The sequence below is a fragment of the Colletotrichum gloeosporioides genome (assembly GCF_011800055.1).
Source record: "Colletotrichum gloeosporioides strain Lc1 chromosome Unknown consensus_36, whole genome shotgun sequence".
NCBI lineage: Eukaryota > Fungi > Ascomycota > Sordariomycetes > Glomerellales > Glomerellaceae > Colletotrichum > Colletotrichum gloeosporioides.
This window is the reverse complement of record NW_025544681.1, coordinates 266,438-284,385: the sequence shown is the minus strand read 5'-3', so window position 1 is coordinate 284,385 and position 17,948 is coordinate 266,438. Positions and strand designations below refer to the sequence as shown.

Genomic DNA, 17,948 nt, shown 5'->3' with positions numbered 1-17,948 from the left:
TGATCAGGGTACCTCGCTCACCCTTGGGTTCGGCGAGCAAGACCGATAGAATTGCTTTTTACAGGTCCTTTTCTAGCGGCGTGCCGCGAGATGCAGCGCGTTCTGGCATGATCAATGATCAACAGAGTTTGCTTTCTCATATGCAGGCCTTGGCCGACGTCCCACAGGACATGCAGGTCGATGATAGTCGGGCCTCCATGACGGGTCGTCGACTCACCACAACGCGCCAGGTCACTCCTCCAGCTGGGGGTTCTGGTTGTGATCCAGGTCTTGTCTACTGCATAACTCATCACCACATCATCAAGCTCGGACAGGTCGGAGACTCGGAAACACCTTTGCTAATCTGACGGTTCATCAACTTGACTCGTCATTGGTGGATGCATTCTTCGAGAACAACCCAATCTCGGTGGTTGGAAGATCTGACAAGCCCTGGCCCGACGTTATACACAGACGACACCAATGCCCCCCAGCCAGGCGGGACTCGCCGCACGCCAGGTCATCACCGGGGCCGTGACAGGTGCTCTCAAAAGGTATCCAGACACGTCGTACGAGCTGCAATCACCCAAATGAGCCTTATTCCATATTCGACTCCCTACATGCAATCAAGACAAATCATCTTGTCCGACCATCCCATAGCTCTAGGAATTCAGTGGATACTTTACGACCACGTCCGTCGCTCGCGAGGTACAAGTGACGGCGGTGACAATGTCTTCCCCTTCTGGAGCTCCAGATCGGATCTTAAGGCGGCAGTGGTAACCCTTGTCACGGCCCTGTGTATCGCGTCGCGCAAGCTGCTCCCTATTAAGTAACACAGCCGGTTGGGACGGCCGTGCTGGATACAGTACCGCCCTGGCCCGTCTGGGTCCTGACAGTGACACAGACATATCAGATGGAGATCAAGAGGTCCACCGACCGGTAGTTCCATTCAGAGCAGTTCTCGTGTAATCGGGAACGGCAATGTCGAGTTGTCGGCAACGTCAGTCGTTGCAGCCGCATTCGCTCCGCACGTCAATTGCAAACCTTCAGAGTGACAGCAACGGTCAGCATTAGCGTCGCAGGGGGATACTGTTCCTGGGCTAAGATTGAAGCCTAAAGGACCGCGCGCTCTTCAGCCGGTGACATCGGGCGCATTCCCACAAGGGGGAAAGGAAGGAGCAGCAGACTTTGTTGACAGCCGCGGCTCCAATCTTGCCATCACCACCTTCCTCATCCCTCACACCCACAGGGGCAGAAGCATGTTTTGCTTGACTTCATCGTCCGTCGTCGGTAACGTTGACCGACTGCAATCATGGACGAAATCTTGGGTTTTGACAAAGATCGACCGCAGGGCTGCAGACTACACAGAAGGGAGGCGAGGTCCAGGCCCAGATCCAAGCGCACAACGCAGAGTCAGGAGAATCGTGCAAAGATAATTGGAAAGCCACCTATATTAACACTCCACTGCAGGCTGCTTTGAGGACACTTTGACGAGATATCTCAGCTCATTATGAAGTCATTTTTTTGACGGCAAATCTCGCTGGCCGGCGAAGGCTCCATTCTTCAACCCCCCCCCCCAGCCGATGGGAGTCACATCGATTTCCTGCTCCCCCACCGCCCACCAAAATTACAAAGGGGATCTGTCAAGTTTGACAGCCGCAAGGGGACGACAGATCCAACGCTGATGGATCGGACAAGGTCGGTTCGAGTGGAGTGGCAAAGTGGCTAGGAGGTTTAACATCCAAACATACCCTCTGCCGACACCATGTTCCTCGTCTCCTCCAAGGATTAGCCAGGAAGAGGGGAGCAGCGGTCATCACTCTGGACGCAAGACTGGCGTGACTGGCAAGGATTCGTGGGGAGTCAAAAGAGGGCTCTGCCTCTTGGGATTCCCGGCCCCTGAGGCCGAAGTCAGGGGCCCGTCAGAATCTCACCCACTCGCAACTTGTCAAGCCGCCCCGCGGACAATGACCGCAGGCAAAACTGGGCTCGCGGCAGACCTGGTCCCGGAAGCCGTGCTCAATTGCCAATCTTCTGGCGTTGCTTCCGGACATCTGAAACGGAACAGGCAGGTCCGACCGGTGCCAAAATGCTGCTTGTTCTCCACTCGTTTGCCTTGATCTGATCCCGGCCAACCGACGTTTGGCTGCCAATCGGGCCCCTGGGGGAGCCCTTGGAGACGGAGAGCAGGCCCAGCAGGGCCAACCATCACGACAAGAGTTCACTTCACCCTCCTTTTCTCTCGAGGCTTCCCGCTTCCTCACTCTCCGCCCCCGGTGCCAGAACCCAGCCTTAATATGGTCCAAGCGTCCTGTCAAAATCGTAAAAAAACCTTCAATTGAACTGGGGGGGGGGGGGGTATGGGGGGGGNGGGGGGGGGGGGGGGGGGGGGGGGTATCAGGGGGGATCCTAGCACCTGTCACGATTTCTGGCGAGCGAATCGCATCCCGTTCTCGCATTCAGTCCAGAATGCGAAATGCCAACGACAGCACAGCGGCGGGCCTTGACTCCGTCATAACCTTCGACGACGTCTCATCAAAGGCACAACTCCAAAGCCAAAAAGACATCAAAACATGGGACCAGACCAAGCGCAACGCTTACGCACGGATTAAAAAAAAACCGACGTGTGTCTCTCGACTGCAGAACCCTTTGACAGCCCCTCAAACGGGATCTGCAATGTTTCTTCAACCTCGAGCTAGCGGTTTTCTGATTTGCCTCTCGTACAGATTCTCGTTATGATGTTATGTCGTGCATATTCATGACCCGCTGTCAAACCACCGTCTGTCGATGTTCGGGTCCCCTCGCCTTCATCATCCGCCCGCCGACAGGGATGAAGCCTCATACTTTCTTTTTCCTTCACTCTCACAAAATGGGACGGTTTGTACAGGATCTCGCTGCTCATCCTGTCCATCGGACCCCTCACACGCACACGCCCACCCCCCTCCTTTGAATTTGGCAGAAAAGGGGGAGGGGGGCCAACTTGTCACATCCGTCAGCCAGTCGCAACTTGTAGATTTTTCTGGCAGGACCGTTGAGGCTGCGGGCTGCGGACTGCGCCACCCTTTGACTTGTCTCGAAAAGAAACATCAGTCCGGCCCCCAGGGCCCGGATGTTCGCTGAAGTGCTTTCTCTTCTGGACGACACTTGCGAGTCTTGAGGTGAAGCTTGTCACAGACAACCGACCAAACCCAACACGCCGGCCACACTCACAACTCTCGCGTGCGCTGTCAACAACGGACGTTTTTGACACCCGGTCAGAGCAATTTGTCATTGATCATCTTGTCCCAAGGCCTCGTCTGCCCGCACACAGGATTGGTCAGTCGGGCTCTGACAGCTCGGCAGGAACATTGGACTTTGGGCTTGCATTCACCACACAGATGCTATTTTCCTTCGTCCTCTGCCCCGGACGTTCGTCCATGCCATGCGCTCCTCCCGCAAGAAGGCTGAGCAGACAGGACCCGTAGATACTAGACACCACACACACACACACATCAGATCAGGCACTCGAGACACGACAGCTGGCTGCCGTACCTGGCGAAGTTTAGACTGAAGAGAGACTGAGCCGTGACTAACACTAAACGTTGTTGCCCCTTGGTGTACACGCTACTGCTTTCACTTGGGATGCAAAAGCCTGCCAAATGAGCGAGGAGCCCGAACGAGTCACGTTGTGTTGTGCTATAGTAGCCTCGTTACCGCACCTAGCCCCATACCTGGCCGACCATGTGTCCGTGATACAAACAAAACGGCACTTGGGGGAACGCGGCATGGCGGATCACCACAGATGAATTGGGTAGATACTGTAACTGCCGCAAGCTACTAATCAATCTAGCCCCCAATTTTCTGCCCTCCACCTTTTTTTTCTTCCGCCAGACTTGCCCTCCTAATTCCTTGGACGGGAACGCGACGAATTGGCGGAGAATTTCCTCGAAGAGAAGGGAAGGACCTTGTGGCCGTTGAGAGAAGGGAAAACCAGTCCAGCTAGTTACAAGTGACTTTCCGCCCGTCGTAGGTAGACTTCTGTGTGTACTACACAATATGTGTCTAGTTCTGTTGCCAGCTTCTCTCAAATCCCGAGCGAGGAATGGATGACGTGATACCCGAGCATCCGGGAACAAGGAACAAAACCCAACTGAGAGAAGAAGGCAAAAAAACAGAAAATCCAAAACGTCCCAAAAAGGGATGCGATTTCGCCAGTGATTTGACATTCCGTCGAGACGAACGGGCTACTCCAAGCGGATGTGATGTCTGTGTGTGTGCGCGCGCGCCCGCCCGCCACCCCCGTGTCTTCGGGATGTTTCTGTCTGGGGGCCGTTGTCAGGCGGGAAGAAGCATCTCTCTCGCACACGGCACGCGCGCGGGCGGCCGGTGGAAGGGATCCCCCTCCATCGCATTCTGCCTCTCCCAGGCATAACTCTCATAGGTTGGTGGGAGGGTATCTCCCTGTCAAGAAAGGGGAACGAGCGAAGGATGTGCGGACGGTGATGTACTCGAGTATATTTTCTTTGGGCGGGAAAAGGCTTCGTCAAGCAGGCTTTTTCGCTGTTGATGGCTATATCTCCAAACAAATATGCTACTCCCGCCCATCAGACGAAAGGGAAGAAGAAGGGTAGAGCCCTACATACAACCTCAAGTGGGAAAAAGAGAAGACGAAGACGAAGATGCCAAGGTATAGGGCGTATATGATTGTCCCGATATTTTGTCCCGATGCAGTCCCTGTCCGACTCCGAACACCCATCATCATCATCGTCGTCGTCGCCAACGAAAGATGACACGCCAACCTTACCCGGCCTGTACCCGAACTGTTGCGAACACCCGTCCACACCATCCATACCCCCAACCAAACCGTCCAGCCTTTGCCCTTGTGTGTGTGTGTGTACTTGCTGGCTCCCTGATCCCAAACCGAATGAACTTGGTTACAGTCCTTTCAAATAGTAAAGAGACCAGACAACCCCTCCTAATGGATTGAAGGACCAACTGAGATGAACCTCACGACGCCGCCCGCTCTAAACTCATGCTCGCCGCAGAACCTTATTTAGGAAACCGCCCCGGCCCCTTTTGGGCGTTTCATCCCCAGTGACGACTGGTTGTCGTTGCTGCTGCTGCTGGTGATGGTGGTCCTTTGTCGTCCCGTCTTTTCCTCCGAGGCCCGGATCGCTCACTAGTTGCGCATCTCCCCTGTTGATCTTCACGTACGAATCGTCCGAAGACGCCCCAGCCGCCGCCGCCGCTGCTGCTGCTGCCCCTGAGTCGAAGTAGCAGCCCTCGGCGGCAAGTTTCGACAGGCCCGGTGAAGTGTCGTTAGTTGGCGGTGTTGTATGCAGGGCAGTAGTAGCTGTGGGTGTCGCGGCAGAAGTAGCTATAGACGAGGCTTGGGCGGGTATCCCCTGCCGGATGTGAGAGAGGCCTCTGTCGAGGTATTCGACGAGCGGTGCCTTTGTGTCAAAACCAAACGTTGTGCCACAGTCCTTGTCGCCACCCGCTCTGTCACTTCGCGTGGCAGGTGAGCCTGATCCATCATCGGGCTGGACAGGTGCAGCGGTAGGGGCGGCAGCTGGCGTCACGGGTGCGGAGGGGGCGACGGCGGTAGGGACGCCGCTGCTGCCGTAGACGAAGTCCAGGGCTTTGCGGTAGAGGTCCGGGACGCGACGCCGGAACTCGGCTTCGAGGTCTCGTTCATGCTCTTCCATGGCTCGCGCGCGGTCAGAGCTGGCTGTAGGGTTTGACGCCGAGGATGAGGGGTTCACCCGTCCCTCCTCGCTGTCGATCTGACTCAGCAGGTCATCGTATTGTAGCCGTCTCGCCGCGTCATCATCTTCTGACAGCGTGTCTGTTGTTTGTTTATGGGCGTCCCGGCGGAGTGCTAATTCCGTGCGGGCTGCCCTGGCTTCGTTGGTCATCTTGGAACTCTCGATGGAGTTGCTATACGAGACCGAAAATTCCTTGTAGTGGCCCTTGAGCACGAAACATCGGCCCGGCCAGCCCCAGCTCTTGAACTTTGTAAAGAGCACGTCGGCGACGGGACACTCCCATACGGAGTCGACGGCGCGGGCGTAGACAACCAAGCAGTGTGCCGATCTCCACTCTGCAAACTTCCGCCCGCTATCGTGGTCGGCGAAGGCACGCTCAATCATGTCAAAGGGAGCATCTTGAATGAATCTCAGGGGCGCGCGGAGGTTGATTGCACCGCGTATGTGAGACCTCTCGAATTCACTCGGAGATCGGAGGTCAACCAAGAGGATCCTACTGGGGGGAAGGATATCAATTATTTTGTTGAGATGATGAGGTAGGATCATCTGGGCTCCTTGAGACGCCACGGGGGCTAGATCATCAATCTTGAGATTCTGAAATTGCTGAGAGACGATGTCTCGTTCCCGTCGATGATGGAACCAAGCCTGAAAGATCAGCATATGCTCCTACACAACACACCGTAGAGTACCCACCTCAACATGCCACAACTCAACGCCTAAGTTGGAAGCAACAAAGTTCTTTTGATCGTCATTTGGCAAAGGTTCCTGATCGTAGTATTGCTGAAGCAGCGTCTCAACATGCTGCGAGAACTTGGGTGGTTCGGGGATATCCTGGAACACAGTCCTCCGTGAACTCCTCTGTTGGTTTGGAATCATTGTTCTCGATGTGATCTCGGCAGATGTCTGAGAGGACAACGACAGCTGCCGCTGAAGACTGGTCAGGGATGCCGAGGAAGGTCCAGCTCTCAACAGCCCAGCAGGGCCGCTCGTCGGCGATGACGACGGCGAGATAGCTTCGGTGGACGCCTGTTGCCTTGTCCCTATGTTCCGCCTAGAGGCTCGCCCCTCTCCGAGCGAATACGAACGCATGTCGGCCAGGTGCTGGTCAATCATGCTGCCATGGTCTGTCGGGGCATAAGTGTAGGTGGTATCCGAGAAAAACGTCTTCATTGACGCTGAATCGGGCTGGGTCCTGTCGAGCGTTGCAGAAGAGACTCGCACAGGCACTTCGACCTCGGCCTTGTCTTTCTGACCTCCCTGTAGCATCATATTGTTTGACCTGATGAAGGCAATGAAGGAAGTCGCATGGTCCTCGGGCAACAGGTCCCAGACCATCACCGGCATCGACAGCAGAAGCAATGTAGAATGGCTTCTGAACACCCCTTGAACCTTGACGTACTTTGCCATTGCTGGGAAATTCGACAGCCACTGTTCCCAGGCATTGAGATCCAGCTGTTGGTTATCCTCCAAAGCGAGGGAAATCATGACATGGGGCGTGTCCTCGTTTGGGTCTTTTGATACCGGCGCCCCGGGCCCTCGACCACCTGTCAACTGATCCGGGTTATCGCTTCCGTTAGCGGTTGTGTCCTGAGGAGGCGAGGGCGGTCGAGCGTCCGGGGGGACAATCCGTGACATCTCGATACTGGGTGCTTTGTGATTTGTGGTCATCATGAAGTGGACTGGTGTTGACCTTGCCTCAAAGAGCTTGCCGTTGATAGTAATTGGTCTAGGATGTTTTAGACGAGCAAGGACTTCGGCATGCAACATAGCGGCAGAAAAGGTGCGTAGCCTCCATTCCTGCAGTACTTCAATGAGGGCATTAGTGAAGGAGTAGCGACCTGGATCCGGGGCAATGGCGTCCCAGCTCGAGGCTGAGATGGTCTCGGTGATACTGTTGCCATTGGGGAATGTAGCACTCGCAGCTCCAGCGCAGCAGTCAAGAAGGATGAGAACGTCAGAGGCCGAACGTTCGAGCAGAGTTTGAATAGCTGACCACTGCAGCCACGGAGAGTCGGGATTTCGTGTTCTAACTCAGGTTAGAACCATCTACTACAAGACTTCACGTCACTTACGCGCACCAGGTGCTTTGCCTGGACTCATCTATCCTTGCGTGGCCGCCGTAATACACCAAGAAAAGCGTATCTTGGGCCTCGTGGTCTTTGATCAGCTTGCCGACTTGCATCATGAGCTCAAGATGGGAATTTTCGGAAGGAATGGCGAAGATGTCCGTGTTAAAGGCGTAGTCCTCGCGGAGGCAACGCTCCAAGTCCTCTAGTTCGGGCAACACGAAGAGGTCATCTGAACCCCAATGAAGCAACAAGGCCTGGACCTTCTTATATCTCTGGGATGATCTGCCCCTGTTTGGAAATGCTCGGTTTGCAGACTAGGTGGACATCAGGAAGAGGCCTTGCCAAGAGGTTTCACGGCGACTTACATCCTCCAAGGTCTGCACGAAGCTATCGAGATGTTTGACATGGTAGCTCACGCGACTTGTGTCGTGGGTGGCGGTCCGGGGTGCATCGCCGGAGCTGGATCCATACTGGCCATCACCAGCTTGTGAGTGTACTCTTCGCGACTGGTGTGTCGTGACTCTAGCACCTACAGTCGAGTCTGCACCACTGCTCACGCTGTTTCCATCGTACGGCCGGCGAGACCGGATGGTCACGTACGGCTGGTCGTCGCCCATGTTTGGCTGTGTCCCCTGCTGTTCGGTCGCAGTCCTGCTCCGTCTCCCCCTCTTCAAAGATCGGATGTATGCGTCCGCAAATGCTGGAATATAGAGCGCGGGGTGTATTCGCTACTCGAGGTTGGTGGTTTGCATGGCGATTGGGAAAGTGGTGTTCGCTATGAAGGCCGAAGGAGCCCAAAGGTCTTCAGTTTCAATACGGACGTCTGATGCATTGTCGGTCAGGATCGACAGATACCCCTCGGTCTCGAAAGAAGAGGGTGGACGTCGCTGGCGGTGTTTTCTGACGAGGCCTGGGTGTCTTCGGTCGGCATCTGGCGGGCTGAGGGCATCCCACTTCGTGCCAGCGTCGGTAGCCAAAGTGGTTTAGCGTCACTCAGACGCCGGTGACCTAATGGGGTCGATTGGCAGGGGTCGCTGTACCATCGGTGCCGCCTTCTGCCACGTGCGTGGGAGCTCTCGTGTGGCGCTGTGTGGCTAGGGAGGGAGCTTGGGCGCCTCCCGGCACTGAGTGACGAGTGACATGCTGTTTGTACAGAGTTCAGCCACAAGTCCGACTGGAGCTCAACCTGAGTCGCCCCCAATCTACTCCGTACGCTGTCGTGCACTCACTTACCTCACTCTTTCGGTACCGAGCGAAGGTGTCCTCAGCAACGGGTCCGATGTCGATGCGGGTCCATCTGCGAGCTGCTCACACTCATACACGTTCTTACCCTTCACATCACCGAGAGCCCACTTGACGGTGCTACCTTGAATCTAATCTGATCCAGTCGTCGTCGCAAGGACTTTTGTCAAAACCACCTACCAGGATTTCTGCTTGGGGCACAATCTATCAACATGCGTCAACGAATCACCTTCATCCACAAACCTGGAAATGGAGTCCCCTTCGAAGCTCTCGACATTGGCGATGCCGGCGTCAAAGGCCCGGAAATTGATGCCGTTCGCGAGGACAGAGTCACACTAGCTCTGGAGGAGCTTCCGGCCGAGCTCTCTCAGCTTCTGAGTGAGAGCCATGAGCTCCATATCCGATGGGCTACTCCTGAGACCTACGAGACTGTCACTCCCTTGAACTCTAGGGTATCACCGGGCTTTCATCTGTTTTATACCCCCAAAAAGGAGGGGTCATGGGATGCGTAGGTATTTTTGTCATGCCATGAAAAGCTGCATACTAACGTGATCTCAGAGCCAAATTATGTAAAGCTCTCAGCGATGCATTTGGGGCTAGCGGATGCTCGTCGTCAGAGGCAAGTCATGTAATATAACTTCAGTATCGTTTCTTCTAACATTCAAACAGTCATTCACGAGTCTTCCAAACGACAGATTCTCTCACTCCGCAGCTTTCCAATACTACGAGCTACTGGACAACCTCACAAAGTTCATTCATTACACATCCGAGACGCTATGCCCAGCGTCAAACACGGCCTGCAAGTCCCGCGCCGAGGATCTCAAGACGGCGGCGTCCCTCGACATTTCCTACGATACCATCTCGCACGCCCTCAAAGTCACGGCACAATGGCCGTACACTACCCATAGGATCGACGTCGCCTCAACACCAAAGCATAGGACCGAGGTCGGCATCCTCACCACCGACTCCTCCGCGAAACCTGAGCCCCACGAGATCGGTATGACCGGCGGCCTGACCGTCCTCGGCGAACATACGAAGCCCTCGCCCGTCCTCTTCAACGTGCCCGCACGCCACCGCCGCCATGACGAGGTGGCCGCCGGCTCTTCCTTCTCCGCCAAGTTCATCGAGCCGACAGGCCTGCACCCCGCGCTACAGCTTGCAGTCAGCTCTGCCCGGCCGCCCGTCGACGACGCCTACTGCGCCATCCACGCGCACTTTACTCTCCCCAGGACCATCTTCGCGGACCGTTACCAGCTCGCAGACGACCTGTTCCTCCAATCCAAGAACCTCACCGCCTTGCGCTACTCCAGCTCACCCGTCGACCTCGAAGCGCCAGCCTACGCGACCAAGCCGTGGGGCTCTGGCGTCCTCCTCGAGCTCGCACCCCCAACCGCGCAAGAAAAGGACAGTGAATGGACGGCCGAGATCCCGCTGCACCTGCGCTACCTCAAGCCAGCCGACGGCGGCTACACGGATCTCGAAGTCCCCCACCCAGCCGTGTTCTGGGCCTGCTCCTCGGAGGAAGGCACCAAGTTCCCCAGCAGCCCGTTCGAGCGCGTCAACCTGGGCTACGACGCGCTTTTCGGGCCGCGGACCGTCTTCTGGCACGTAGAGCCGGTCGGCGCTTCGGCGGGCGGCGGCGGCGGTCGGCTTACGAGCTCCGTGCGCGTGCCGGTTTTGGAGGCCGGGCAGGCGGGGTGGGTGCGGATGGGGACCGCGGGCGCGGTGATGCTGGGCTTCGCATGGGTTCTGTGGAGGCTCGTTGCCGCGTATTCCCGGACCGGATACGGCAAGGGTGCTGCTGCCAAGGCGGAGGAGAAGAAGACGCAGTAGCTCAAGCTGTTTTCCCGGTTTTAATTATGTTTTCCTTGCAGGATTTCCTTGGAATTTCAACATCGCATGATTGCTTAATTAAAATGACGATCCACCGAAGAAACATGTTCCGAGCTACAGTGTTGCGCCGGATCGGCACGGTAAGGTAACAGGACGGATGTGGCGGAGCCGACCACTGACGCGGCGCAGCAGGACTTTATAGTGCCTACCTTGGGTATGATGTAGTAGCAGCAGCTAGACCTGCTGGAGCTATGTAAGCGCCAACGTCAATTTCAAAAGTGAGCCGGTCTTTTTTTTTTGTTCACATATAGGGGCCGATCTGTTCGATGAAGCTCTCTCTTCGTCGGGTTCCGCCGTCGATGCAGCAGACATGCTCACGTACATTGTCGCCCTCGTGGCGTTCGTCGTCTTCTTCTCCGACCCGCTTCTCCGGATGCTGTCCCCGTCCGGAAGCCATCGCGTCATCCGCTCGCCGCGGCCGCCAATGAATGAGTCGCTGCTCGCAATCGAGCACCCCAACGCCACGGTACTATCGTGTCCTCCAGACACCTACACGGTGCACATCTTTTCAAAGGAGCCTTTGGTGTTGTACATCGAAGGGTTCGTCAGTGCGGACGAGAGAGCGCATCTTTTGGATGTTAGGTGAGACTCCATCCCTTAATTCCCTTCACTCACCTTTACCATGTCAAGTTTGACGACATTGGCTGAGCTGGACAAAAAGCTAATGTTTAAAAGTCAATCCCTGTTTGAGCCATCAACCATCACCCACGATGGTGCCGGCGTACAGCGCGACACATCAATCAGAGAGTCCGAGGTGGCCATGATCCCGCGCACCGACGGGGTCAGGTGCATCGAAGCCCGGGCCCGGTCGCTGCAGGGCTGGAGAGAGGAGCTGTGGATCGAGAGGCTGAGGACGCAGCGGTACGTCGAAGGAGGGCACTATTCGTACCACTTCGACTGGAGCTCGAATCGCGGGGGCTGGGGGCGGGTGAGCAGCATGATGGTCTGGGTCGATGCGCGGGGCGACGAGGACGGCGAAGAGCTGGTTGGGGGCGGCACCGAATTCCCGCTGTTGAGCATCCCGGGGCAGAAGGAGCGATGGTGTCGCTTCGTGGACTGCGAGAAGCGTGGAAAGACGGCGGCGGCGGCTGAGTCTGAGACGGGGGCCGATGCTGGCGGCGATGAAGACAAGGGGGTCGTGTTCAGGCCTGTCCCGGGAAATGCGGTATACTGGGAGAATTTCCGCGCCGACGGGAGCGGGGCGGGATACGAGGAGACGTGGCATGCCGGCCTGCCTGTCGAGAAGGGCATCAAGGTTGGCCTTAACATTTGGAGCACGGGAAGGATAGACTAGGTTGGCACGAGAAACCGCAATGTATTATTAGATGATGGTGTGAGAATCAGGCAACACAGGCTTCGAAACTGAAAGGCTCTGCGTCACGGTCTTGACATGTTCAAAGATCTTGTAGGCGGCCTGTTCTGGTGTCAACTTCGTAACGTCCAGTTCGAGCTCCAGATCCCCTCCAAAGCGAAACATCTGCTCGTCTTGCCTGATATCCTTCAGGATGTTGACATCTGTTAGCTTCCCGTTTGCAGCTCCACCCCGTCCGCTCCCGGTGGCCCTCTTGATGTTCTCTTCCAACTGACACTCCAGGGCGATGGGAATGAAAGGCACACCCCTCCTTCTGGCAGCGTCCTCATATTCTTGAGCAGCGGCGCTGCCAAAGGTACTCGAGCATCGCGCGTCTGTGAATATGTACGTTGTATTTTGATGTGAATCAGATGTGGCGATGGTAAGTAAGGTGTTACGGCGGTGGAAGGCTCTCATCAGGTTGTAGTCTGGATGGTCTCGGTCGATGTGGACGAGGTCGATGATGCGGTGGTTGTCCCAGACCTCACTTCCTGGGAAAAGTTTGGACAGCTCCCTGGCTATCGTGAGCTTACCGACCCCGGGGTAGCCGTTGATGTAAATGTATTGAGACATCGTGATGGGTGGAGTTATGTGACAGGACGTAATGAAGGATGTTCTTATTGCGCAAATTGTTCACATTCATGTTTTAGGAGGTATATTCAGGTAATCCAAAATGATCCACCCGGATGGATTCTTTTACAAATTTTGAACCCTGATATGTTGCGAGTCATCAGTGTTTGTTTCTTTGCGATCCGGGTGCATGTTCCCCGCGGTGAGTCAACAGGGCTCTGTCCTCCCTTTCGGCTCTTCAGCACGTAGGAGCAGCCAGAGAAAGCCAAGGGTGGCTAATTGGATGGTATAACGCTTAGACCAATAGAAAATAATGAAAACTGAGGCAACCCTTTTCGTTATTGCCCACGCGATTGAAATCCTAAGACTAAAAGTGTCAATATAAGAGGAAAATGAAAACAACAGTCAACAAGAAGAAAACGCCCAACAGTACAGTCAATAACAGCAAAAGCGAAACTAGTAATATTAGAACATAGGCAATATACCACAGTCTAAGTAAGTGTCTTTAAATATTATGATGTTTCACCGACTTGAAATGCATAACTACTGACGTGATCGGACTGCAAACATACCCACAAACCATGGACGTTACTATTGTACTCTTCAATTACCTTTTTTCCGATGACCCGTAAGGTAACCCGCGAACACTGCGAGGCTCTCTATCACCATTGGAGCCCTCAGCTTCTCAAGCCGGCCTGCATCAGACACCCTACCACCAAAAGCTCCACTATCACACCGAAACATCCACAATCCTGCGGCCGTCACTCTCCAACATCCCGATGTCTCCCTCTTAAATGCGCAGTCAGTCGACTTCGTCGCAGCCCGGATGGCAGCACACGGGACGTGGGCATCCCATTAATACCCCCGAAACCCCCAACACCACCACACCAAGTCGCGGAAATCTTCACACCCAATGCGACATGCGGTTCCGAGAACTTGGATTCACTAGCGCGTGATGCGTGCCGTGATCCCTCGCATCTTGATTTGGTCTTGATCACATAATCATGGATCCGAACCGGACGTTGCTCAAAAATAGGATTAAGTGAGGCGGACGATCGCCGTGGTTGGTCCGGAGAAGCCTCACGGTTCCGCCCGATCAGCGCCGATGCGCGAGACAAATGTGACTTTGGTCGCCTCGTCTTACTACGTCACCCCGTTGACGGATCCGTGGCCGGCCAATAGTACAACATGGATGCACGTCGACGATAACAGTATTTCCACATGCGCATTATTGTTCTCATGCAGCAACATGTGGCTTTTGTGAATAATACGAAGTCCGATGCTGTAATATTGAAAAGTGACACGACAATCTACCTAACCCCCTCTTGAACCAACCCGCTTTGCAAACCAGACATGACTACCTATCCTACACATCGCGCACCAACACCGTCCTCGCCAACACCAAATGACATTTTGAGAAGTGAAGGTGATTCCAGTCACAAGATGCTCTCCATAGCCTTGCCTTATGCAACCTTGCCAATGCACCACGCCCTTTTTTTGTAGTCCGAACCAATGATTGGAGTCGATGTAGTGCCGGAGACTTGAAGCTTTGCATTCTCCCCCTGCTGTTTTTCTCATTCTCGGCCAAGGTCCGTTTTCCAGGCGTGAAATCACGATGGTGACAGGGCTTCAAGGGAGTATCCAGCCATACAACGTCGGAACGACCAGATATGCTTTCGCGGCCGCAAACAGCCTCTGATCACGTCACAACATTTATCACACCATGGGGACCTCCCCGAGTCAATGTTGACCATGGTGGTGCGCTGGTGGAGGAGGCGGGGGAGGTGGAACGATGCTGGCGTCGTGGTCGACTTCAATCTCAAACATGGGGATCTCATCCGCCTTAAAGTACATGCTGAGGTCGTCGCCTCCGGCGGCAGAGATGGAGTACATGTCGTTGCCAAAGGCAACACGCCTCACCTTGGCACCGAGACCCCAAAGGCGTCCGGGCGTCATCTCCTGGGGAACAACGTTGTCGAACGACTGCCAGTTGGCGCGGACGTGGGCGAGGGCCGTCCTCTGCATTGCGCGGTGGCTGGCTTGACAATGCTCGACGATCTTCTTCTCTCCATGGCCTGCCCATCCGATGACGAGGCGGACGGGCTTGCCGGGCACCGACGGAGGTGGGGGCGGCGCGGCAATGGAGACAGTCCCCGGGGGTGGGGGCGCCATGGAAGGGGGACGCATTCCTGGTGGGAACCTGCCTGGGGGAGGCAGGGGAGGTGGAGGCCCTTGGCCGGGAGCGCGAGGATAGACACGCGTGGGGGGCCCTCTCCAGCCAGGAGGTGGAGGTGGAGGCGCCGAGCTGTTGATGGGAGCTGCCGGGATATAGGACGGGCGCGCAATCGGGGGAGGTGGGCGTCTTCTCGGCAAGTCCTCTTCGGAGGAGCTATCTTCTTCAGAAGAGGAAACGTGCTTCTTGGACTTTTTCTTATCCTTGCGGCGGGAAGCCTTTGTCTTCTTGCGACGGGATGATGGGATCTCATCGTCTTCACTCTCGGACGAGACAGCAGATAGAGAAATAACCTCATCCAGTGTCGAGGCTTCGCTGTCAGAGCTATCCGAGTCGTTCTTTGTGCCACGAGGGAATCCGAAGCCATTCAGCTCAACAAACTGGAAAACTTCCTGAGCCGACTTGGTATGGAGTGTCTCATAGGCGTCTTCGAGGTCGCGGCCCGTTGCTGAAAGAACCTCCTGGCGTTTGCCCTTGTGCACCTTCACTGCGTAGATGGTGTAAGACTTGTTGGGATGGCGTGAGGTATAGATGTCGACGAAGGCACTACGACCGGATATCAGACGCAAGTTGTCTAAAGCAATGTTAGCAGGTAAAATCTCTAGATTCAAGTTAGCCATGTTACCCATAATCTGCTCGCGCCAGGCGAGGCATAACGGGTTAGGTGCCATTGTCGTCGATTTGGGACAACGAGTTGGTGGTATTGCTTCGCGTATGTCGTTCAGAAACACTATCATATGCAAGGTGGAACCGAAAGCTGTATAGACCATGCAGGAGGGGAAGGAGAAGAGGGTGTAGGTCAAGCTGACATCTTATACAAGCCTGTCGAAGATGTCTCCCCTTTCCGTCCGTCCCATCTCAAGAGGCTGGCATGTTGTTATAGCTGCGAACAGTACTGGCCCATGATTCAGCCAGGGCGGATAGATGAGGCGGGCAGGTGTAGCCTGATGTGTGCAACGTTGGTCTAAGACAGGTGTGATCAATATCCTACCTTAACAGAGGCATTCCACTGTGGCCCAGTCGACGAGGAACAAGCTGATGCGCTATGACCCATCTGGTCTTCGGCTTGGCCAATGTACGGACAACCTGCAGAAGGTACAGATAAACAGCCTGCAAGGGGAATGGGGACGGAAAAAGAAGGTATATCGCCCGGGGTTGGAAGGGCCTTGGACTGTGACTGGACGGAAACGGGAGAGCAAATAGCTGGAGGGGGCTGAGAAGCAAGGCCAAGGCATCAGTCCAATCAGGCTCTACAGATACCCATGGTATCAAGAAATTTTGCTGCATAGTCATCCTTTCTTTTTGTTGGGTCTCCATGGCTACTGTACCCTGCATATCTTGTCTTCACGATGTAGTTTTGAAATCTGGTGTGAGTGCGAATATGGACACCTGGAATTGCACTTTGCGGTCGACGCGGAGCCGCATATTTCCCCAAAGGATGACCGGCCGACCACGCTTTGGATCTGGCGTCGGTATAAAAACGGTCGTCCCAAATGTCTCTGCTGGCACGAGTAACGCTGGGCAAAATTCCACACAGCAGATCCTTTCGGCAGAGCCCGAACGCAGCCTAATCCATCGTCGTGGCAGCTCGCGAGCCTCTCGTCCATTTTCGAAAACATCGGTTCCGTCCTCGTTTCCACGAAAACCCATTTTTCGTTTTCGGTAAATGCCGAACAGCTGTCGTCATCTTCAGGCCGCACCGCCGTGACAGCCCTGTGGAGAGGATTGTCCGGATGCCTCGAGGCCCAAGTGAGACATCCCGCGCGTTGATGATGGGTGGTTACGCTCAGGTTGCGAGAGGGCAAGCGGCGTCATAACTTCTGGTACCAAAGCACTGAGCTGGAGGGGGGAAAGCCCGGCGTAACAAAAGCTGAGGTAGTTGAATTTGTGACCATCTGATGTTTAGTCGGGGAAAGCTTGGTGCGAGGGTATGCCTGGTAAAGTATGGGCGATCCCGCCCTGCGGCAGGACAGACAGGGAAGTTGCTGCCGCTACAGCTGCAAACGGCAGGGGAGGTCCGAGATGAAAGTATCAAGAACTGGCTGCGGTGCGCGTTTGGAAGACTAGAAGCGAGAAAGAAGCAAACTGCCAGACGTGCTTTGAAGGCAACGCTATGCACAACCTTTTTTTTTCTTTTTTTCCCACGAGGACGACGGGGCCCGACCGCCACGTCTCAATCTCAATCAGTGGAACATTGCCCAAGGAAGCACTGCGTTGTTACGCTGCAGGTCGGAACTTGGTCGTGCCCTTCTACCCGTCCCGCACCGAGAGACATAGCATCTGCTGCGAATCCGGAACGACGCAACACAGTTGGGCATCAAAGTGGACGATTTTGGTGTTGGTGTGCACCCTAGCTGCAGAATGCAATATGCAGGCAAGACCGATGTCGATGTGATAGGTGAGATCAAACGAGGCGGGAGGCAAATTCGTTCAATTGGCCGACGCCTGCAGATAAGTCAGTCTAGAATCACACTGTCGATCTGACACCCGACGATCAACTCAGACATAATCCTTCCGCCAACTTCAACGACCACCAGGCTCAAGGCTGCGGGCGTATCTAGCCAGCATCTCCTTGCGGTTGACGATACTAGGCAACTGGGCGCCACGGCCTCGACGACAATCGTTGCCCGAGTCAGTAGGTCTTTGCTTGGAATCGACTTTGAAGTCAGGTAACGGTGCTACTGAAACGAAAAGCCCATGATGCTTCACCACATGGTTCGTCGCCCTGTGCGAAGTCAAAAACTGATGGCACCTGACCCTAGTTGCTTGCCCTGTGCTTCCTGGGGCTCAACCGCGATGTGACGAACTCATGTTGCTTTGAGCACACAACCTGAGACGATGTTTAACGTAACAAACGGCATGGTATC

At 55.2% G+C, this 17,948-nt stretch overlaps 5 protein-coding genes across 5 annotated transcripts; 2 read left to right on the top strand and 3 right to left on the bottom strand.

Moving 5' to 3' along the window:
* Nucleotides 1-4,985: 4,985 nt before the first annotated feature.
* GCG54_00005997 (uncharacterized protein) lies at nt 4,986-8,442 on the bottom strand (the record flags this gene model as incomplete). The annotated part of the gene is made up of 5 exons (XM_045406011.1): nt 4,986-6,368; nt 6,417-7,749; nt 7,796-8,106; nt 8,158-8,262; nt 8,326-8,442. Coding segments are annotated over 5 exons (3,249 nt in total), but the record flags the coding sequence as incomplete, so codon positions are not given.
* Nucleotides 8,443-9,246: 804 nt separating this feature from the next.
* On the top strand, nt 9,247-10,867 carry GCG54_00005996 (Protein pbn1; the record flags this gene model as incomplete). Its single annotated transcript, XM_045406010.1, has 3 exons — nt 9,247-9,542; nt 9,593-9,662; nt 9,704-10,867. The coding sequence occupies 3 exons, from the start codon at nt 9,247-9,249 to the stop codon at nt 10,865-10,867; spliced, it is 1,530 nt and encodes a 509-aa protein (XP_045265393.1).
* Nucleotides 10,868-11,237: 370 nt separating this feature from the next.
* On the top strand, nt 11,238-12,221 carry GCG54_00005995 (uncharacterized protein; the record flags this gene model as incomplete). The annotated part of the gene is made up of 2 exons (XM_045406009.1): nt 11,238-11,509; nt 11,558-12,221. 2 exons carry the CDS (start codon nt 11,238-11,240, stop codon nt 12,219-12,221), a joined length of 936 nt encoding a protein of 311 aa, XP_045265392.1.
* Nucleotides 12,222-12,248: 27 nt separating this feature from the next.
* Nucleotides 12,249-12,851, bottom strand: GCG54_00005994 (uncharacterized protein; the record flags this gene model as incomplete). Its single annotated transcript, XM_045406008.1, has 1 exon — nt 12,249-12,851. One exon carries the CDS (start codon nt 12,849-12,851, stop codon nt 12,249-12,251), a length of 603 nt encoding a protein of 200 aa, XP_045265391.1.
* Nucleotides 12,852-14,588: 1,737 nt separating this feature from the next.
* GCG54_00005993 (uncharacterized protein) lies at nt 14,589-15,752 on the bottom strand (the record flags this gene model as incomplete). Its single annotated transcript, XM_045406007.1, has 2 exons — nt 14,589-15,655; nt 15,707-15,752. The coding sequence occupies 2 exons, from the start codon at nt 15,750-15,752 to the stop codon at nt 14,589-14,591; spliced, it is 1,113 nt and encodes a 370-aa protein (XP_045265390.1).
* Between the last annotated feature and the right edge of the window lie 2,196 nt (nt 15,753-17,948).